The sequence below is a fragment of the Mercenaria mercenaria genome, chromosome 1 (genome assembly GCF_021730395.1).
Source record: "Mercenaria mercenaria strain notata chromosome 1, MADL_Memer_1, whole genome shotgun sequence".
NCBI classification, from domain to species: domain Eukaryota; kingdom Metazoa; phylum Mollusca; class Bivalvia; order Venerida; family Veneridae; genus Mercenaria; species Mercenaria mercenaria.
Window position 1 is genome coordinate 58541663 of NC_069361.1, and position 24445 is coordinate 58566107.

The 24445-nt window shown below is 35.9% G+C and overlaps 2 protein-coding genes across 4 annotated transcripts in view; one reads left to right on the forward strand and one right to left on the reverse strand.

Moving 5' to 3' along the window:
- The window catches only part of LOC123536435 (mitochondrial import inner membrane translocase subunit TIM50-C-like), a 164039-nt gene extending 163559 nt beyond the window's left edge, over positions 1-480 (reverse strand). The window contains exon 1 of one of the 3 annotated variants that reach the window (XM_045319631.2): positions 112-480. In XM_045319631.2, the coding sequence (XP_045175566.2) occupies positions 112-469 (358 nt within the window). In that variant the 5' untranslated portion in view covers positions 470-480. The remainder of the gene's footprint in view (positions 1-111) is intronic. The other 2 variants (XM_045319638.2, XM_053548913.1) reach the window with 2 other exon arrangements.
- A 186-nt stretch (positions 481-666) lies between these two features.
- The window catches only part of LOC123536425 (uncharacterized), a 219690-nt gene continuing 195911 nt past the window's right edge, over positions 667-24445 (forward strand). The window contains exons 1-2 of the mRNA XM_053548923.1: positions 667-744; positions 1022-1052. The gene's annotated coding sequence lies outside the window, so the exon portion shown is untranslated. The remainder of the gene's footprint in view (positions 745-1021; positions 1053-24445) is intronic.

Sequence of the window (24445 nt, forward strand, 5' to 3'; positions counted from 1 at the left end):
ATGACATTAGTGTCAGGAAAACTTAAACAATTTGTGCCGAATAAGCCAAGTTAATTTGGTCCGAAATTTATCAGCCATGGTCCGAGTCAGCCTGTATTCTAAACTACATACCCCACTGATAAACTAGCAAACCAGACGTTGTTGACAACCATGTAATAAGAACACTGATTCCAATTCTCTTCCAATACTTTGAGTTAGCCTTTTTCTGATCCTCACTTCTGTCATCAGACTGATTATTCTTTTCCTTGTTAATTTCATCATTTGACCTCGGAGTCGGATTTTGACTTTGTTTTACGCATAAATGTCTTGTGGAATGAAATGTGTAGCTGTTTAACACAAGTTTTGTATTGAAATATTTACTGTGAATGGAAGTAGTATATTTTCTTCTACAATATGTGAAGTTAGCAAGGATTTTATTAAAGTACCCACGATTCCGACACAGAACACGGCTCATCATGCGCGCGGCCATCTTGCGGATATCCTCGGCATTATAGTCGTAATGCACGATATATGTTTTTTTTTAATATTTTCTGTTTGAATATTTTTAATTCAAATCTACGTATATACATATTCATATTTTATAATTTTCAAAAAACACTCACCATACATATTTACATTTTATTTATAATGACTTAATTTTATCTTTTTAAATATTATGCGCATCAAGATTCAGTCTCAGCATCTGAAAAAAAAAAGAATAGCTAGTTGCATTTTGAGTTCAGTTAAATTGACGTTGAAACAAAGGTTAATTGTTGTTGTTTTTGAAATATGATAATCTGATCGTATAATTTCTTCAATGTCTGTAAGATACAGTTTTATGCCGCATATCGTTCGGGCTAGTGCCTTTTGAAAATAGTATACTGTAGATACTAGCCCGAATCCAAGTTTGCTAGCCCCAAAAATAATTCATATTTAAGCATTGTATGAAATGAACAGCATTGCTTTGTAGAGCAATACTTCCCATTAAATAAATAGGAGAGATCCTGTTTGTATACAAATCCATTGTATTTTCTATTTTTAGAACTGATAAAGAAAGTGTCTACTGTGATCATGTAGGCAGAAGGCCGAACGTCCATGTTTTTTATAAGGCAGTGGCTAGGTAGCCGGCTCTATATACATATTGTATATGAAACATGTAAGTAAAGGTAGCCGTCTTTAGTAAACTGTATCTATAAAGGATTATAAGGATCATTAAATTAGTTAAATAAAATACATTTCTTGTGATTTATTGTTTATTTGTGTTAAATACCTGTTAATTTGCCGTATTTACGCACTTATATCATATCGGCGGAAATTTTGTTGTGTTAGAATGTACTCAATACATATTCAAGATACAGTGATTCAATCTTTAAAGAAAAGAAACAAACAGTTAAGAAAAGATAAAACAAAGAGTATCACTGTACATAAAATGATGCGGCTCTACTGAACATAATGGCGTTTGATCATTTCCTATGCCTTTTTTAAGTGAAAATTTTAAGTAATCATCTCTTTCGCACTTCTATGTGCCTCTTTAATTAATTAACTAATTGCTTATTAATTTCTTCGCCAATTTGTCTAAGTCAATGATCTTGATTGGTTCTAATTGTTTGTTTGAACATTTATTCTAAGGTAGCGTGATAAATGTGAAATGTATAATTACATGTACATATCAAAAGACTAAATTCTAAAGGATCGCCGGCAATTGAAATCATCTATCAATTTTCAATATTTATTTTTTTCAATTTACAACAAACTGTCACGTGTACCGAGCGTACTAATTATTAAACTGTAAATATATAATTTTTCTCAAGCTATCTGCTTTTGATTAATATAAAACGTGTATAAAGAATTTTACTTAAGCTGCCTTGCTTCTGATTGGTTTGACCAATGATTTGTAAATGATTGTTTGAAACATAAATTAACTAAAAATCAAACAGATAATCAATTTACTATGCGGTCGTTATTGTACCCAAGCTGGTTTCAAACAACCTAAATTTATGACCTTTAACCAGCTGTTTTAAACGGTACGTTTTAAATACCTTGTCACGAACCACTCGACCTAGAATGAGTATATGGATCGGAAACCCCACAAGTATGAGCATACGCTGCAAGTATGAGAGACTGACCTTTCCACAACCCACCTAGGTCCAAACCTTAAAACTAGTTCAACCCAAATGTCTCAAACACCTAATAATTTTGTCCTAAACCACTGTTTTAAACCCTTGTCTCAAACTATGTTTTAAACCTTGTCTCAGACCTACCAAGGTTCAGCACTATAACCCTAAACCATCAGCTTATACTGCGACCCGGACCACTAAAATAATATAGCTATCAAGAGGACCCAGCAAGGATGAGCCGAAGCTGCAAATATGTAGGGCTGTCATTGATTGGGTCTTAGGCGTATCGGCGATACCGATATATCAGAAGACAAATATCGACGATACATCGATATATTGATTATTAAGGTAGATTAACGACCTATTTGTTCATATGCATACTATATACCTTCCTGTAAATGCTATTTGTAGTTTTATTATTTCTGTTTGATTGTGTTGTATTTGTATTTATAAAATAAAAGAAATACATAAAAATTAATAACATCTTTCATTTTTATTTTGCCTTCACTCTTTTTTTTGCATTTATCCAAATTTACAATTTTGTGAACTTTAGTTGTTTTTTAGGGTCTGAGTGTTTATTTGGGTAGTTTTTTGTCTCTGTAAAATATCGATTTTTGAAAATGGGAATCGATAATCGATTGACAAAAAATATCGTTGATACATCGATATCGTTTCTATCGATGACAGCCCTACAAATATGAGGGTGCCTCACCTAAATTATTTATTACCAAAGTCCCAGTTGTAATTATGGCTTATTTATTATAAATTATTTCTCCAGTTTCTCTTCGATATGCACTCTTTGAGCTCCCAGGACGATCTGCCCAAACTGGATGCGCAGTGTGTATTTATATAGAGAATAATAGGTTAGTGCCGTAGATGAGAAAGTTTATCTGGCGAGGTGGAGGAGGTTATCGGGTGAGCCGAAGGCGAACCGGATAACGTCCGGAGCCGAGCCAGATAAACTTTCTCCATCTTAGGCACTAACCTATTATTCTATTTATCTTGTCATTACTTCATTTTCCGATATTTGGCAATTTATTTTACAAAAATACGTGTGCAACAACCGCTTTAATGACGTCATATTCATAATGACGTCACTTTTATAATGACGTGATTACCGGCAAAATCGCAATAACTTCTTCGTTTTTGAATAAAAACTCATTATTTGACCACTCATTTTCTTAGTTCGGACATTTCCAACACAATGATGATGGTTTCGTTGCAAAATTTCTTATGACAACAATATCGATCATAAGGTCACATGATCAACTGACCGTATATCACTGGTCACATGATCAACTGACGGTATATCAAGAAAGATATACGGCACCCTGATATCGGGTCGAAACTACTGCAAGTGACAGGATAAATGGCCGTATGACGTCACTTGCATACGGACATACCTCTGACTTTTACATAGACTACTGTATACCGATACAATTTACCGAAATGCACTTAAAGCGCGAAAGGACCAATTTCGCGACATTACCCACGCCTCCGATTTCCAAGCGTCCCGCTTGACTTCATTTAACATTCATTTATTCATTATAAATTCAAAGCATATAACACAAAAGATCTGTCTCAACATGTAACAATACTGTAATAAATTACCAGGGTTTTCCCTCGGGTTTTTTATTTGGGAGTCCATGGACTCCCATGGCTGCTAATTTAAGGGTCCCTAATAATTTTTGGGGGTCCACAAATTATTTATCTTGAAAATGGACATTATTACTATAAAAATTTACCCTAAAAACGAATGAACTTAATTGTATCTTTTTAATTTAGATAGCAGTTGATTCAATATTTTGGAATGGTATCTTTCAAAATGGCATGAGTTTCTTAATTCAGACCGATTACAAAAGGTGTGATATTTTTTTTATTATGATCAAATAGCCAGGAATTACTGGCAATTAAGGTGTCACCTCGTGTCAATTATGTTGTTCACAGTTTTATCTCGGTTAAAGATAATACTCGATCCTTAATTAGTATCATAATTTTTTTGTGATTTATTAATATTTTTCATCAAAATACTTTAAATTTATATGAAATTAATTTTGTTTAATTAAAAAATAAACCATTCGATCTTTTACGAAACATAACGGCAATTTTAGATTTTAGCGATGACAGTTAGCGCGGAGAGTAGTTTCCCTTTACCAAAATGGCGAACATCGATAACAAAACTTGTTTTGAAGTTGGAAAATCGTCTATACCTGTGTATAATGAGCACCCACGATTCGGGGATGGTCCCGGTGGTAAAAAACTGCGCATTTTACATGAGTATCTGCGCAAAGGAGGCTTCAGTGCAATGGAGTTTCGTGACCGATTTTGCGGGTCCAGTGGACGCAGAGGCACTAAAAAATGCGAGTTCAAAGCAGTAAAAGCGCGTCAGGGACGCAGAAAACCTGCGTCCGGGAAAACCCTGATTACTATATATCTAACCTTCTGAATCACTGTCTCAATAGCAGACTGATGATTTTTCTCCTATGAGGTTCTATCAATACGCTTGTTTGAAGCGATAGTGCAGTGTCTCAAACACTGTCTTCTATCTTTACCGCTTCATTTTCATTAAGCAACTTTGAATACGATTTTGATTTTTCTATCTTCCTTTCTTTCATTATGGCTGAACATTCTGACTTCTTCACACTTTCTATTGATGGATCAAAATCATCTTTCTCAGATATGCCAGAATGTTTCAGCTTTTTATGTCTTAACAGATAATTCATTTTCTTGAACGACCTTTGACAGATCTTACACTGATGTCTATTCAGAGCACATTGCAAGTCTTCGTCCTGAAATATTGTGGATTTACATAGACGCTTCTTAACCGGTGGACATATCATATCCATACCTTGTGCATTCATCTTCGGTAACTCTGATCTACCTTCTTTTGACTTACAACGAACAACCGTACACTTAACCTCTGATAAATTCTTTTCTTGAACCCTAAAGCTAGACAAACAACATGTCCTGTCAGCTAGTCTTAGATTACATTTCCTACCTTGTATTATTAATGTATCAGATACTGCATCAATTTGACAGTGTTGAGTTTTAAGAAAGTCTAAGCCAAGAATGGCATCTATATTAATGTTAGCAACTACAACGTTCCAAACACATTTTATGCCTTCTATTTCAATAAGAACTTTTGTTTTTCCCTTTACATCAAGAGTTGTGTATGAAGCAGTATAGATTTTACTTCTGTATGGTCTCAAAGAGTTATGCTTTGAACAGTTTAGAAGTTTGTTCCATAAAGATAATGATATGATAGATAGAGAAGCAGCCATGTCAATCAGGCATTCAGATTGTAACCCATTAAACTTAACATCGGCAGTAAGTCCTGAACCAATGGAATTATTTGACTGCCTCTTGTTTTCAGGTTTATGATGTAATTTAGGGCAATTCCTTTGGATATGATTCTCAGAACAACAGTTGAAACATTTACGCCTTTCTTTCAATTTTGGGTGAAACCTTGATCTTTGAAAATTTTGAAAATTACTATTGTATGATATTCAATGACCGGATTTGTTTTGATGATTTTCAAGAGATTTTACTGACTTAGTAAGTTGTTCAACTGTTTTCAGCAATGTTTTCAAACTTTCAGCAAAACAAGTTTCAGACATTTTATCATGGTCACCTGCTGAACGGATAAAACCCTGGCTTTCAAGATGTTTCCTTTCGGCTTTGTTATAAACTTCAAGCTCAACGGCGTGTCGCACTGCATCATTTAAATTAATTGGTCTAGCCTGTTTAACACGAATTCTCATATCTGAATTTATTAGAGCATCCATGAATTGTTCTTTTGCCAAAGTTTCTCTTACATCATTTGGGGCTGTTGGATATGCCATGTTTGTGAGACGCCGTATGTCTTGACCAAGCTCTGACAAAGTTTCAGTTGCTTTTTGTCGTCTTTCACGAAGTTGAACCCTATACAATACTGTCTGGTTTGGTGGGGCAAATCTTTCTTCTGATGATTTTGAAAGTTCGTTATAATCATTTTTGTTGCCTGATAAATTACCAAAAACTCCTTGTGCCTGCCCTCTTAAACATATCGCTAGATATAAACCTTTTTCATCATACGACCAGTTATTTAGTGTGGAACATGCTTCAAAGTGAGCCTTGTAATCTAACCAGTTCCCTGTTCCATCAAAAGTTGCAGGTTTTAGCTTGGCACCACTCTGTTTCAAACTAGCTTTAGCTGGAACTGACATCTTTGGAGTAGAAATGTCTTGTGTTGGTGTTGAGGTGACTGGTTGTTTCGGCTTCTTTCTATTAGTCACAAAACGATCTGGGTTTTTGATTTGATCTGTTGTGTCGAACTGAACTTTTCTACTTTGTTTAGGTGTACCCAAAGGTGACATATCTGTACCAAACATACTGTTTGTGCTTCTTTTATTGTCATGAAACAACTGTCTTGGCCGTGTTTTGACATCTATTGTTTCAAGCATACTCAGCTCACGTTCAAGAAATGATATTTCTGTCTGGAGCTTACTGATTTCATTCCGTCTTTGTACTTCCCTCAAACGTTCGTTCATATTCTCCAGCCGTCGCTTCACATCATCTGGACTATCCATCTTTATGTGTGGGTAAGTGATATTGTTCGATATCTGTGGAATCCCACCGCTGCCACCAAAAACTTCTATCACGTGTACCGAGCGTACTAATTATTAAACTGTAAATATATAATTTTTCTCAAGCTATCTGCTTTTGATTAATATAAAACGTGTATAAAGAATTTTACTTAAGCTGCCTTGCTTCTGATTGGTTTGACCAATGATTTGTAAATGATTGTTTGAAACATAAATTAACTAAAAATCAAACAGATAATCAATTTACTATGCGGTCGCTATTGTACCCAAGCTGGTTTCAAACAACCTAAATTTATGACCTTTAACCAGCTGTTTTAAACGGTACGTTTTAAATACCTTGTCACGAACCACGCGACCTAGAATGAGTATATGGATCGGAAACCCCACAAGTATGAGCATACGCTGCAAGTATGAGAGACTGACCTTTCCACAACCCACCTAGGTCCAAACCTTAAAACTAGTTCAACCCAAATGTCTCAAACACCTAATAATTTTGTCCTAAACTACTGTTTTAACCCTTGTCTCAAACTATGTTTTAAACCTTGTCTCAGACCTACCAAGGTTCAGCACTATAACCCTAAACTAGTGTTATTTCTAGAGCGACGCAGCGGGGCGCCCCGCCCTGCCCTTTTTTACTGCCGCCACGCTGCCCTTAAAATATGCCCTTTTGCCTTTGATCTTCTGCTAAATCCCGCCAATTTCCCTGTTGACATGCCTCGACGTTTTTTGATCAGCAAATTACGTCACGGCGTGTGCACACAGGTAATGAGAATCAATGAAGTGTTACAACTAATTGATAAAGAGTATGGATCCTGTGAAATGTCAAAAAGGCGTGCGTAAGCGGCCAGCTGATTACCAAGCACGTGAAAAGTGCCCTAGATTTCTTTGTGCAAAATTTAAATTAGACCGTTGTTTAGTATAATAACAAGTATAATATCAGTCCAGTTTGATTCTACTGTAATTTAAACTAGAAAATGCACAAATTTTAATGAATATCGAAAGCAAAAGTAAGTTTAGAATGTCCGTTCACGAGTCTTATTACTCCCGATGTCGTGTGCAATTTTTCAATATTTCCTTCAAAAAAGCTGACAGTCGGGGAATTTTTTATGTTTAGAAACATCAAAATTTGAGAAACTATCTCTGGTTTACCCTAGTGGGTCATGTAAACTGAGTAAAAACTACTTTCAGACATCATTCCGAAAGTGTACCAGTATCCGGATTGTATATTTTGGATATACGTTTTAGTAAACTTTAACCTGACTAATAACACTCTTCTGTTAATGAAATATTGATGAAAGACCTGATCAATACAACACGACTTCTGATAATTATTAGTTTACAATGTGTCCTGAAACAGGCCTTTAACTATGTTGTTTACAACATGATTTGGTTTCAAGATTAAGCTTATATTAATTAAGGCCCTCCACTATTTCGTATGAATAAGTTAACATTCTTTGTGACATTTTTTAAGAGAAAGGCTTGAATGGTTTAACCTAAACTATAAAGTAAGTAAAAAGCCTTTGTAAACTTTGTTACTGGTTTTGGGAAGATTTACCACTTTATTCTGTGACATTTCTTTTAAGTGTGCAATAAAGATAAATGGAATACATATTAACTATAGACATCTAGAAATGCAACTAAGTGCTATGGTAACTTTCACGTCTAAAAGAGCACCCTGCCCCTTTCGGACAGCACCCTGCCCCTTTTTGGCAGCACCCTGCCCTTTTTGAGCTCTAGAAATAACACTACCTAAACCATCAGCTTATACTGCAACCCGGACCACTAAAATAATATAGCTATCAAGAGGACCCGGCAAGGATGAGCCGAAGCTGCAAATATGAGGGTGCCTCACCTAAATTATTTATTACCAAAGTCCCAGTTGTAATTATGGCTTATTTATTATAAATTATTTCTCCAGTTTCTCTTCGATATGCATTCTTTGAGCTCCCAGGACGATCTGCCCAAACTGGATGCGCAGTGTGTATTTATATGGCCGTATGACGTCACTTGCATACGGACATACCTCTGACTTTTACATAGACTACTGTATACCGATACAATTTACCGAAATGCACTTAAAGCGCGAAAGGACCAATTTCGCGACAAAACTACAAAAATTTATTTAAAAGTTTACTTTTAATTAATAAACTTGCCATTTAAACACGCCGACGACGATAACGTCACTTTGATCATTTAATGATAACATAACATAATATTGGCTGATATCATACAAGTGCGTAAATACGGCGAAATAAACAGGTAAATCACATATTTTTAGTAAATAAGAAGTCACAAAATTGTAATTTATTGAACTTATATAATGATCCTTTATAACAAAGTTTATTAAAGCCGGCTACCTTGACTTCTGTGTTCATATTTGATATGTACATATATAATAGAACCGGCTACCTAGCCACTGCCTTTTTATAAACAGTGATGTTTTTTTTAACGGCCTAAACTTTCTTAAAACACAAATTATAACAATATTTTTTTTATCAATGTAAAGATTTTAAAATGAGCAATTTATAACTTACATTTAATTATTAATATTTCGAAATAAAATGGATTAATTATGAATGCTTAACTTACAGTGTTTTTCTAAAAGTTTCGAACATCACTACCCGCTGTTAAAATTAAATGTCATTTTAAACGGTTATTCATTCAAAAAAGATATTTGAATACGAAAATATGAAAACTGTAAGTATTTCAAAACTTTCTGGATTTTGAAAATCCATAAATGTTCCAAAAAGATATTAAAAATTAAAAATTCCGATCCCATACACAAACTACATGTAAAAACATTTGTTTTGCCCACCAACAGATAAACAGATGTTAATGCGTGACGTCACGGCGATCTCTCCTATAGTCTTAACTCATTTACAGGTTGATGTTTCTTTATTATTTATTCTCTGAAGGACAGAACAAATGAAAACACGGCCTACTCTGATAACTCTGGCTCATCATCATCATCCTCATCATCAAAGTCATATTTCTCATTCACAGCAGGACTTCCATTAGGATTCAATTTCTTGGAGTCAGGACTGCCAAACATTCAGATTTTGGAGTCCCGTTTGAATTTTCTTGGAATCCTAGTATTACTTTGTACAATGACCATCATCATCATCATCATTATCACTTGTCATCAGCATCATCAGTACTATCGTAGTCGTATTTAATTGGTTCAAAACAATGTGTAAAGTAATAGAATTTAGAGAAAAGAACCACTAGAATGATAAGAAAACATTATATTTAACAAAAAATATTATCCCACTTTTTCAGTATTATAAAAATCAACAAAAAACACTTCAATCTGTCACCTATTTAGGTTACACAACTAATATCTATGACACATTTTGATGAATAGCCTGAAATAAACACCAGCACATGGCAGCTAAACTTCAAAGGGAGAGTGCCATCAAATTTTCCTTTATTGATTTTCAGCACTGCTCTTTGATGTGGGATGAAAGTTAACTGGTTGGACATTGCTAGGTGACTGATGTAATGTGACTTAATTCTATGTCAAGTGTATAAAAATGTACTTTAGATTTTCTTTTTGTTGATTTTCATTATGTAGAGGAAAAACAGTAAGTTTGTTGATTTTAATAAATTTTTATGCTGACTGTTGCTATACCTTTAATAAAACTATAAAAATTTATAATTTTCGAAAATCCAAAGTAAGTAGCAAATTTATTACAGATTGGAAAAAAAGGTTTATTAACTTTGACTTTGAACTGTCTATTTTACTCACCAATTTGCAAATAAAATTTATTAATTTATTTTTTTGTGCTGAATTTGTTGATATGATTGTGACAGTTAGTTCTGTTGTCTTCCGACTTTGGAGCAAACAACTTACCAACTTAATCCAAGCCAAATGCATGTACTTCTTTCAAATTGTTATCGGCAATTAGTGCCTCCTCAACATGTTAACTGATCTGAATGACGGTTTACATTTACAGACAGTCTTTTTATCAAACACGATGCTTTCACACTCCAAACATCATGTTATGATTTAACATTCATTTCATTTTTAATCATTTTCCTGTTTTTTTAATTAATAGATTTATTGATTTTTAACGATATTTTTTATCGTTGTTGTGTTATCATAAATTTCAAAATGGCGGTCGGCCTGAAACTTGCATGACCTTTGGATTTTCCGAAAATTGCAATTTTCAGAAATAAATGTGACTGGGTAAATGGCGTTTCCGAAAAATGATTTTGGTACCAAATTAAACTTCAGAATGTATATTTTGCATTGGTACATGGTGCATGTCTGAAAAATTCGTATTTTCTGAGAAGAAAACCGTCAACTTTGGGGGACTATCCCTTACAGAAGAAAAAGGCCTGCTGCGTACTCTTGCTATGTACATACAGCGTATATGATGCGAACGTGATGTGTACTGAAATCACGGGCTTTAAATAGTACGCAGGATATACACCGCACATACATCGATAGTACGTTTGTAGTACACTTTTGACATACAAATGAGCTCTGCCGCATACTACTTGCTGCGTACATGCTGTGGACTACATAGTACACAGGATGTACGCTGAGGAATTTAGTATGCAGGAAATAGTACGCAGCATGTACGCGGCACATACACTTTTCACATGTAAATGAGCCTGCGGTGTACTACCCGTGCGGCGTACATGCTGTGTACTCCTGCGGCGTACATTCTGTGTACTCCTGCGGCATACATGCTGTGTACTCCTGGCCCGAGTCCTGCGGCATATATGCAGTGTACTCCTGCTGCATACATGCTGTGTACTCTTGTGGCGAAACTGCTGTGATAATGTAAATTCCTTACCCCACCAACTTTCGTATGCAAATGCTGATCATTTGGACAGAAAAAAACAGAAAAAAGATAAGTGACATGCATCAGTAAGTATTTACCCTTACCAAAATAATGTAGATTGATGTTATCAAATAAATTATTATGCTTTTCTTCATCCACTTTTCAATGAAATAAATCAATTTTTGTAGCATGTAATTTGGTAAACATTTGAAGAAAATGGCATAAATGCATCAAGGGGAAACAACTTTAATGCAACTAAATATAAGTGTTATGATTTATTATAGACGATGTGTGCGTAGTATGTACCGGTATTTATTTTGATTAAAATCCATCTGAGAACAATCTAGGACTGGAATTATATAAGCATTTATACACTTTTACGTCCGTAAAAAGTAGCGCACCAAAAAATTTTGGATTGATTTTTTCCAATGGGGCGAGCGCAATTAGCCAAAAACGTTCTGAAAATATACGAGCGGCAAATCCCATGAACAACTTTTTAATTTGGTGAGTCCTTAATGAGTTAACATAATGAGCATTAAAGCCGTTATAAAACATGATAGAATGGTGTTTTGCTTAAGAGTATTCAAATAACAGTGAGAGCTATTAATTCTTCTCATTCGGGCGCTGTTGAGGCATTATCTTGGTAATTATTTCATGTATTACAAAATGTAATGCAACGAAGTTCAAATAAGGCTTTTCAATTATCCAAGTTAGAAAGCTCCAGGATTAATTCAAAATGAAAAAGAATATATTTTTACACTGCATGCAAGGTGCAGCTCAGAAATCACTAAGATGTAAGCTTCACAAATGAACACTGCAAATACTTTGGCAAATTTTCATTGTTCAGAATACCGGTTATCTGAACTATTCTATGCTATTAAGATAAAAGTTACTCGGAAATCAAGTTCTTGCTTCCAAAAAAAAAAAAAATGTACAAATCCTTCCTGCATGAAGTGTACTTCAGACTTTTACCTTAAAAAATTCAAAGTATAAACACCAAAAGAAAATGAACAAGTCCCTCCCGCGTATATGAAGTTTACTTCAGACTTTAACTTATAAAAAAAAAACTAAGTATAAATGCCAAAAGAAATTGTACAAGTCTTTCCCGCATATATGAAGTGTACTGCACAAATTTCAAAGTATCTGCGGTGTACATGCAGTGTACTATTTTTTTGTACAAGTCCCTCCTGCGTACATGCAGTGTACTCCTTAAATTTTCAGAGTCTGTGCTGCATACTTGAAGTGTACTAGTGACATCCTGCGTACATGCTGTGTACTCGTCGAAATAGTACGCGGCATGAGGTGTATGTAAAATTTACTCTTCTGGCGTACTACTGTGTTCGCGGCATATACACAGCAAATACGCAGCATGTACGCCACAGAGGCTTGCTTCTGTAAGGGATATCTTTGCATATAAGTATCGTACGAATATGCATCAAGCTGTAATGTATTCATTAACCTTTTTTCTGATTGGATAAATTAAACTCATTAATATTCATAGCTATTAAACCAGTCGCATATTGAAACAAAGACACATGGTGTCACGCGAACGTTGCATGTTTACTGTTTATCTCAGATCGGGCATAAATTACTGTGGTCTGTTGGATAACAAGGTCATAAATCCGATAATATGGCAATAAAAAAACAAATAAAATATGCAAATTGTAGATAATTTTATTAGCTTTTTAGCTCACCTGTCTCAAATTGACATGGTTAGCTTTTGTGATCGCACAGCGTCCGTCGTCCGTCCATGCGTAAACTTTTGCTTGTGACCACTCTAGAGGACACAGTTTTCATGGGATCTTTATGAAAATTAGTCAGAATGTTCAACTTGATGATATCTAGATCAAGTTCGAAACTGGGTCAGAGGCGGTCAAAAACTAGGTCAGTAGGTCTAAAAATAGAAAAACCTTGTGACCTCTCTAGAGGCCATTTTTTTCAAAAGATCTTCATGAGAATTGGTCAGAATGTTCACCTTGATGATATCTAGGTCAAGTTCGAAACTAGGTCATGTGCCTTCAAAAACTAGGTCAGTAGGTCAAATAATAGAAAAACCTTGTGACCTCTGTAGAGGCCATATTGTCCATGGGATCTGCATGAAAATTGGTCAGAATGTTTATCTTGAAGATATCTAGGCCAGATTAGAAACTGGGTCACATGTGGTCAAAAACTAGGTCAGTAGGTCAAATAATAGAAAAACCTTATGACCACTCTAAAGGCCATATTTTTCATGGGATCTGTATGAAAGTTGGTCTGAATGTTCATCTTGATGATATCTAGGTCAAGCTTGAAACCGGGTCAACTGCGGTCAAAAACTAGGCCACTAGGTCTAAACATAGAAAAACCTTTTGACCTATCTAGAGGCCATATTTTTCCATGGATCTTCATGAAAATTGGTGACAATGTTCACCTTGATGATATCTAGGTCAAGTTCGAAACTGGGTCACGTGTGGTCAAAAAGTAGGTCAGTAGGTCTAAAAATAGAAAAACCTTGTGACCTCTCTGAAGGCCATATTTTTCATGAGATCTTCATGAAAATTGGTGAGAATGTTCACCTTGATGATATCTAGGTCAAGTACAAAACTAGGTCATTATTTGACCTTCTTGTCCTTAAGTGCAATGATAACAGGTGAGCGATATAGGGCCATTTTGGCCCTCTTGTTAAACATGTATATCTTGTTTTGATTGATTATCATTTGATGATTTTACATGAAAAGGTTCACGACTGGGGTCAGATTTCTGCAGATTTTCAGTTAATCTGGAGGCTTATCAGTGATAAGCTGGGGTTGCTAAAACATGACATCTAAGGCAAAAAAAAAAATAGCTGTGTTTCTGGTGGCCAACCGACCGTAGATTTTTTATGCCCCCAGCATCTACTAATGCGGGAGGCATATAGTGATTGTCCTGTCCGTCCGTTCGTTCGTCCAACCTCATTTTGGACAACGGTTGCATTATATGGGCCATCTCTTGGTTGACCAAATGTGACCGTTTCGTTTAGCATCAATACCCCTTACAAGAATGAATTGATACTAATACAGATGTAAACTGTGACCATTTCCTCATCTTCAAACATCACCTGACCTCAGTTTGACCTTGACCCCATTTTGGACTTGGGTGCAAAATCTATCTTGGGGCATCAACACGGGTATGAAACGTTGCCCGCGGCACAAAATGTGCCACACTGAAATGAAGGCATCGCGCCTCGGATGGCGCAGGCATTTTACCAAAATAACAAGCAAGGTGAGTATAATTGAAGGTTTTTGGTTATTGTCTTTTTACAGTATAATTTTAAACGTTTTAGAAATCGGGGAATGCAGCGGGATGTAGTTGTGTCTTGCCGACAAATTCATACCCAGTTTTTGAAGAAATATGTAATATTGTTATTTTGCGTGTTTTTCATCGGATACAGTAATGTGAAAATTACAAAAGCAGTGAATATTCCGAGTCATTTCACCTCCTGCTGAAAAAGGAATGATGTATTTCTGTAGTATATCATATAAAGACATGATCGATATCTGATCGATTGAGATAAAATACATGCCTTGGAAAAGGCATATCCCCTCGTTGTGCCGACTTTTCAGTCCAGTGCCGCAGGCATCTCGATGGTGCTGCAGACATCGTGAGAGGCGCAGTCATCTTGAATATTATTGTAGTCAGTAATACGTGAAATTTTGACCTTCTAACATGTATTGATGAACAAAAATATCAATAACAATGTTGTTCCTCCAGTTATTGTAGTAGTAAGACAAATCTTCTCAATCCGAACTTTGTAATATAAATAGCTATTTTAAGAAGTTTGCAGTATTTTTTCTCGCTGTTTTTGGGAATGGGGCCAGGGAAAAGCACGTCATTTTTTATCGATTTGGGATTCATTTTCTCCCGTAAAATAGCAATATTCAATTACTAAACATCCCATTTGTAACAATTATTGATGCTTATAGTTCAAAGCAAGGTATGAAAATTAGCATCGGAGCACAAAAACTGTTATAACTTTTGTCATTTTTCAACCAATTTTAATGTTTTTGTTTTAGCATCGAGTCTTTTTAGCTCACCTGTCACAAAGTGACAAGGTGAGCTTTTGTGATCGTGCGGTGTCCGTCGTCCGTCTGTGCGTGCGTGCGTAAACTTTTGCTTGTGACCACTCTAGAGGTCACATTTTTTATTGGATCTTTATGAAAGTTGGTCAGAATGTTCATCTTGATGATATCTAGGTCAAGTTCGAAACTGGGTCACGTGCCTTCAAAAACTAGGTCAGTAGGTCTAAAAATAGAAAAACCTTGTGACCTCCCTAGAGGCCATATATTTCACAAGATCTTCATGAAAATTGGTCAGAATGTTCACCTTGATGATATCTAGATCAAGTTCAAAACTGGGTAATGTGCCTTCAAAAACTAGGTCAGTAGGTCTAAAAACAGAAAAACCTTGTGACCTCTCTAGAGGCCATATATTTCACAAGATCTTCATGAAAATTGGTCAGAACGTTCACCTTGATGATATCTAGGTCAAGTTCGAAACTGGGTCATGTGCCATCAAAAACTAGGTCAGCAGGTCAAATAATAGAAAAACCTTGTGACCTCTCTAAAGGCCATATTTTTCATGGGATCTGTATGAAAGTTGGTCTGAATGTTCATCTTGATGATATCTAGGTAAAGTTCGAAACTGGGTCACGTGCAGTCAAAAACTAGGTCAGTAGGTCTAAAAATAGAAAAACCTTGTGACCTCTCTAGAGGCCATATATTTCATGAGATCTTCATGAAAAATGGTCAGAATGTTCGCCTTGATGATATCTAGATCAAGTTCGAAAGTGGGTCACATGCCTTCAAAAACTAGGTCAGTAGGTCAAATAATAGAAAAACTTTGTGACTTCTCTAGAGGCCATATTTTTCATGGGATCTGTATGAAAGTTGGTCTGAATGTTCATCTTGATGATATCTAGGTCAAATTTGAAACTGGGTCAACTGCGGTCAAAAACTAGGTCAGTAGGTCTAAAATTATCACTGTCTTTTGAGCTCTCTAGAGGCCATATTTTTCAATGGATCGTCATGAAAGTTGATCTGAATGTTCACCTTGATGATATCTAGGTCAGTTTCAAAACTGGGTCACGTGTGGTCAAAAACTAGGCCAGTAGGTATAAAAATAGAAAAACCTTGTGACCTCTCTAGAGGCCATATTTTTCATGAGATCTTAATGAAAATTAGTGAGAATGTTCACCTTGATGATATCTAGGTAAAGTTCAAAACAGGGTCACGTACCTTCGAAAACTAGGTCAATAGGTTAAATAATAGAAAAACCTTGTGACCTCTGTAGAGACCATATTTTTCAATGGATCTTCATGAAAATTGGTCAGAATTTTTAACTTGATAATATCTAGGTCAAGTTCAAAACTGGGTCACATGAGCTCAAAAACTAGGTCACTATGTCAAATAATGACATCATACTCAAAACTGTGTCATGTGGGAAGAGGTGAGCAATTCAGGACCATCATGGTCCTCTTGTTTCTTTACAGTTTGGGCGTACTTTTTTTATTAGCGGCGAACTGAATTTCACCTCCCCCCTCACCTCTCCAAAAAAAATGAATAAATAAATAAATGGTGAGATTCGTAGTTTTGGCTTTCCAAAAAAAAAAGGGAACGCAATAAGACAAAAAAAGAGAAAAAAACACACACACACACAAACACACACATAAAAACATGAAATTTCTCTCGCTCATCTCGCACCATGTTTTTCTGTAACAGTATATCAGCACAAATTTCACTGTTAAGGTAGTTCTGCACGTTTGATAAACCGGAATGGCGCAACGTCATTTTCCGGAAAACGTATAATAAAGCCTGGATACGGCGTACGGAAATGAAAATCATTTTATGAATTAATTGAAACTTGTGAGTAATTTATTACAATGACACTGTTGCTATATTTCATTAGTCAAAATATGATATTAAAACATATGACACGTTAAAATAATCAAAATAATGTCTTAAAATTAGCGTGAAATATCCGGCTCACATTAATCATGGTCAAATATCTCAAAAATAAGCACACGGACCTATACATTTTATTTCATTAAATTATAGGCCATGTGTTTATTTACAACTGTGAGAGGTTTAATCAAAATCTACATTGTAGAAAAATTTCTATTCGCGAAAATGTTATGAAGGTAATGATTTTCCCATCAGTGCCGTAGCCAGACACAAATTTTAACCGAGGCAATTTAGGGGGTGGGTGGATATCCACCCCCAACCCCGATGTTTTTCCACAGGACGTCCCTGATGCGTTCTGGAGCACTATCAGACTGTGTTATATCACAGTAAAATTGTCCTTTCAGCCCTATTTATCACAATTACTTTCATATTTTAAGAAAAAATTATATTGATAAAAATGATAGCAGGGGATTTATCCTAGTCTAATAAAGTCAGATACATAGAAATAACAAGAGCTGTCTCCATAGAATGACACATGCCCCCGATGGCACTTTTAATAAATAGTTATGGCCGATGTTTGAGTTTAGGACCTTTGACCTACGGAGCTGGGTCTTGCGCGCGACACGTCGTCTTACTGTGTCACACATTTATGCGTAGTTATTTTAAAATCCATGCATGAATGACAAAGATATGGACCGGACACGCCCATCAATGCACTATCATGAAAAAAGACCTTTAACATCTAAGTGTGACCTTGACCTTTGAGCTACGGACCTGGGTCTTGCGCATGACACGTCGTCTTACTGTGGTACACATTCATGCCAAGTTATTTGAAAATCCATCCACCGATGACAAAGATATGGACTGGACACGCCCATCAATACACTATCCCTTAATGTCTGTGACCTTGACCTTTGAGATACGGACCTGGGTCTTGCACGCGACACGTCGTCTTACTGTGGTACACATTCATGCCAAGTTATTTGAAAATCCATCCACCGATGACAAAGATATGGACCGGACACGCCCATCAATACACTATCCCTTAATGTCTAAGTGTGACCTTGACCTTTGAGGTACGGACCTGGGTCTTGCGCGCGACACGTCGTCTTACTGTGGTACACATTCATGCCAAGTTATTTGAAAATCCATCCATCGATGACAAAGATATGGACCGGACACGCCCATCAATGCAATAACCTTTAATGTCTAAGTGTGACCTTGACCTTTGAGGTACGGACCTGGGTCTTGCCCGCGACACGTCGTCTTACTGCGGTACACATTCATGCCAAGTTATTTGAAAATCTATCCATCGATGACAAAGATATGGACCGGACACGAAAAATGCGGACAGACCGACAGACGGTTCAAAAACTATATGCCTCCCTTCGGGGGCATAAAAACCACCAGTAAAGACATACAACGACATGCTATTTATCAGTAGTTTATTAGTTTATAGCCCGAGAGGAGGTAGTCGTGGTAGCTCTGTCCGTGTTAGGGGCGGTGGGGATTGGGGTGGGTCAGGGGGTCCCCCCTGGAAAGTTTATAAATATGTATATGAAATGGTGGGCGCTGGTGTTTTCTTTTTAATTTTGAGGTACTGAATGGTAACCCCTTCTTTTTATGGGATGAGGGGGTGGGTGGGGTTGTGGTGGTGGTGGTGGTGGTGGTGCTCTATTCCTGGGGATTTTTTAAAATACAGATATGAAATGACGGCCTATGGCGCATTTTTTGTCCAAATTTTTAGGCACTCTAAGGGGAACCTCCTCGTTATAGGGGGGCGGGGGGGGGTCTGGGTGCTCTTCCCCTGGAAAATTTGGAAATACAGGTATGAAATGGTGACCTCTGTTTCATTATTGGTCTAAATTTATGGGAGGGGGCTCCCCGCTTATTTTAGTGGATTCAGTGGGCTCTCTTTCCTGGAAAATTTTGAAATACAGATACGAAATATTGGCCTATGGTACATTTGTTGGTCTAAATGTTGAGGTACTGTAGGGGGAACCCCCTTATTTTAAGGGGGTCAGAGGGCTCTCCCGCTGGAAAAATTGAAATGATGGCCTCTAATGAATTTTTGGTATTAATTTTGATGTATGGGAGGGGGCTCCCCCTCATTTAAGTGGGGTCAGGGGGCTGTTCCCCTGGATTTTTCTGAAATATTGGTATGAAATAGTGGCCTCTGGTGCGCTTTTGGGTTTAAATTTGATAATAATAATAATAAATAATTGGGTGCAACTTTGATGAGTATAGTTCACTTCTCAGCCAACTTGGGGGCGGGGCACCGGCCTTCTCGGCCAGACCCTGGACCCGGGCCTAGCAAGGCTATCAATATGACTGCTATGATTTCTGCCTCACTTTGCCATGAGGCAAATGATACTATGATATATTCTAATGATATTAATATACTTTTTATTGAACTTTTATAACTGAATTTTTCATCAGTGTGATATGCCTACTTTTTACTCTTTTTGGCTCCTCAAATTTTAACCGAGGCAACTGCCTCGGTTTGCCTCAGTGTGGCTACGGCGCTGCCCATAGACTCCCATTATGAAATAATGCGTGAGGTCCGAAATTTTCAAATCAGTCTAACAAAAAATCAAGCACACGACCCTATCTTTTTTATTTGCTGGATTTTCTAGGTATAATCTGAAGTTTTGAAAAATCAAAGTTTAATCAAATTCTACATTGTAGAAAAGTTTTCGATCCAAACGTGCAGAACTACCTTAAGTCAAGATATTTAGATTCGAACGAAGAATATTTAAAACGATACTGTTCCCAAGTTTTGTGTACAAAAGAACCAATGAAAAAATTGTCCAAAATGGGGCTTAACTTGTTCTAATTATTTCTGAAATTCTACAAAAATATTAAAGTATTTTACTCACTCTTTGTTGTTCAACTATGATTTAGGTCTGTGCACTGACTGTACACATAAAGTTTTCATCTGATCATAAGGAGAAATGATTTTCTTTTTCCTTTTAATATACACTGAATGCATGTACATTGAATCTGGAAATATAATACAAGATTTAGCTTACCAAAAGGTTCCTTCTAGCGCATATTAAATATTCTTTTTAAGGGATCTGTTTTTACCATCCTGTTACAGATGTTTAATAAAACAATAATGAAAAATATGTTTTGTTAGTTTACGTGCATTCTTAGATCTATTTAAAAACATTTAAAATTATTTCGCACAAACATATATTTTAACTTATAATAATAATCAAACACCTTCTACTTAAATATTATATCAGCGGACAATAAATAATAAAGACCATAATTCTATCAAAATTTCGGGAATCTTCCCTAGTGGAGTGGCACAGATCGGAATTTGCCCGTATGTTAGCCTCTTTGTAAATTTAAAGTTTCACATAGCAATACGTGGACAGAAAAGTGCTGCCAAACGCCTCACATGATTGATACTTCCAGCCCCAGAACGAAATACGGCCGTCTGGGACCGTAGAAGTTAAGCTAGAAGAAAATGAAACCAAGCAGAATAATAGCAGACGATATTTTTGACCGGAGTCTTATTTTTAGATGATGCTTACTCATTTAAATAATCTCCATTCTTCATTATGACAAGTTAGATTTAGGAGTTATATGATTTTAACTATATTATTGTTTCTTGAATACCTGTTATTACGTAGTTGTATTTCACTAAACTTTAGTCTAAAGATTGGCTTAAAGATGCGTAAATACACGCTGTCGAAGAGGCTATTTGTAATGAATATGCATGAGTCCAAGATGGCGGCGCCCTAATGGAATTCGGATGCCTTTGATGATACCCTTGTATCCATTACCTGCTCAGTCAAGTGTGACATGTTCACCATAAGTGTTCCTTCCTTTGAGAAGGAACAATAAACAAGATATTTAACTATTGATAACTTCATTGCTTCTTTTCCACACAAAAATTTGGGAATGGTATCGTTTTAAGGGAAGTTACATGTTTTTACGTTTTTTTTGTGTCTTTTTTGCGTTCCTTTTCTTTGGAAAGCCAAAACAGTGATTTTTTGCCATTTTTAGCTCATCTGATTTTTTGAAAAAAAATGATGAGTTATTGTCATCACTTGAGCGGTTGTCGGCGTCGGCGTCGGCGTCGGCGTTGCCTGGTTAAGTTTTATGTTTAGGTCAGCTTTTCTCCTAAACTATCAAAGCTATTGCTTTGAAACTTGGAATACTTGTTCACCATCATAAGCTGACCCTGTATAGCAAGAAACATAACTCCATCTTGCTTTTTGCAAGATTTATGGCCCCTTTTGTACTTAGAAAATATCAGATTTCTTGGTTAAGTTTTATGTTTAGGTCAACTTTTCTCCTAAACTATCAAAGCTATTGCTTTGAAACTTGGAATACTTGTTCACCATCATAAGCAGACCCTGTACGTCAATGAATCATAACTCCATCTTGCTTTTTGCAAGATTTATTGCCCCTTTTGGACTTAGAAAATCAGTTTTCTTGGTTAAGTTTTATGTTTAGGTCAGCTTTTATCCTAAACTATCAAAGCTATTGCTTTAAAACTTGCAACACTTGTTTACCATCATAAGTTGACCCTGTATAGCAAGAAACATAACTCCGTCCTACTTTTTTGCAAGATTTATGGCCCCTTTTTGACTTAGAAAATATCATATTTCTTGGTTAAGTTTATGTTTAGGATCAACTTTTCTTTTTAAACGATCAAAGATATTGGCTTTGAAACTGCCAACACTTGTCACCATCATAAGACTGACCCTGTGTACAGCAAAGCAACAAACTCCATCCTGCTTTTGCAATAATTATTGCCCCCTTTGGACTTAGAACCTCATTTTCTGGGTTGAGTCCTATTATGTTTAAGTCAAAATTTCTCATAAACTATTAAAGCTAGTGCTTTAAAATTGCAACATTTTCCATCATAAGTGGACATGTACATCCAGAAACATAACTCTATCTGCGTTTTGCAAGAATGATGTGGCCCTTTTTGGACTTAGAAAAAATCAGGTTAGGAAAATATTTCTATTACACAAAAAAAAATCAGATGAGCGTCGACACCCGCTAGGCGGTGCTCTTTGTGTTTTGCGGGGGGTGGCGGAGGGGGCGAAATTCAGCTCATCGGTATCAAATCGTACGCCCAAACGTAAAGAAAAAAAAAACAACAAACAAAACTTGATGCTGAAAAAAGACATCAAAATTGAGTTGAAAAATGACAAAAAGTTTGACAAGTTTTTGTGCTCCAATGTGGGTTTCTACCATGCTTTGATAAGCATCAATAATTGGTTACATTGAGAGTGTTTGCTAATTGAATATGTTTGTTTTTTAGGAGACAATAATCCAAAATTCTATACAAAATGACGTTGATGGTGCTAAAACTGGGAGGCAACCTTGGTCCCATCCCCTAAAGAAAGCAAGAACAAATATTGCAAAACTTCTTAAACATTAGCTATTTATATTACAAAAGTTCGGATGTGGAGAAGATTTGTCTTACAACAATAATAACTGGAGAACAACATTGTTATTGATTTTTATACTTACTTAAATACATATAAGAAGGGCAAAATGCACCGTACTACCGGACTTACAATAGTCTTCAGATGAATGCCGCCTCTCACGAGGTCAACGGCACATCGAGATCCTGCGGCCAATTGGAATGAATAGTTGGCAGAGTGGGGATATACTTTTCTATTGAATGTATTTATATCAATCGAGCAGATTGCTGACAGGAAAGGCCATACCGGGACAGTAACCATCAAATACAAACAACACCTTTAAATGTTACAAAATTATTTACATTATTAACAATGAATAGATGATATAAAAAAAAAACTGATTATAAGAAAGAAAGAAAAAAATCAAAGTCAGTATCACCAGATACAGTTTCCGACACTTCCATTGAATGGGACGTGAGCACATTTCTTTCATTTAATTGCGAACTTTAAGTAGCACAAAAAAAAAAAATATAACCAATATATTTAATCAATTCCCTTGAAACGAGAATACGTGTGATTCCGTTTTGGATCCTATGGTGGTAGGTGATTGCATCCTGAGCTGGACTTCAGAGGAGGATAACAAAAATCAGCGTTCTTTGCGGTTTATGGCACAACAATGGAACGAAAGCTCTGCGCTGGGAAATATCGCATCCAGGCGAGTGAAGACAAGTGAACCTCGGGCATGTGTACTTTCGGGTTGGTTTTATGACATACAGGAACAATCGTCTGCGGAAGCAAGTAAATTATAAAATATGGTAAAAGCACCATAGACAAAACAAATAAGTCAGGGCATTAAAACTGCTCCTTTGTAACCATACTCCGTAGGGCGCCCATAATATACGTTGCTACTATACAAAAATATATGCGCTACTAAGTTCATACGTCACATGATTAAAATACGTCGCTAATTACTTCTATTATTACAAAAATTACTTACTTAAAAGACTAAATGCAAAGTATGAAAAGATATGTAAAGTTTAGTGATGAAACATTATAGATACGGAAATGATAAACTGCAGCTATTATCTACCACTACCAAATAACAAAAATTCAATGTAAATCAAACGGTATATCATAGTTAGTTGGCATCGATATAGCATCAAATGCCATACAACAACAAAGGACATTGTAAGTATATGTTACAGACTGGCATAATATCTCAAATTTACAAGAATCTATTACATACACAGTTATTAGACTTGCTGTATAGATTTAGACACATAAAAATACAATGCAGTTTTAGTAATGGCGTTCCATACCAACGAAAATGTTTGAACATAAGTTTTTGGAAACAGAGTACATTTACAAATATCATGTTACAAATTTTTAGATCTTATATAAACGGAACATTTTAGATTCCCCGTTCAATAATTTGACAAAAGTCTGACAATTAATAAATGATCCCAACATACCGAAACTAGCTTAAAATCATATGGCCGAAAAGTAAATTGGTTACAGAAATTCTGTAGGAATGCACAACAAATTTAACCAATTTACCAAATAAAAATTTGTACTGCAAAAAATCATACAAAAATCTAACAAAATAAAATTTCTTTACCTCGATAACGCATAAAATTTCTAGCAAGAAAAATTAATCAAGAC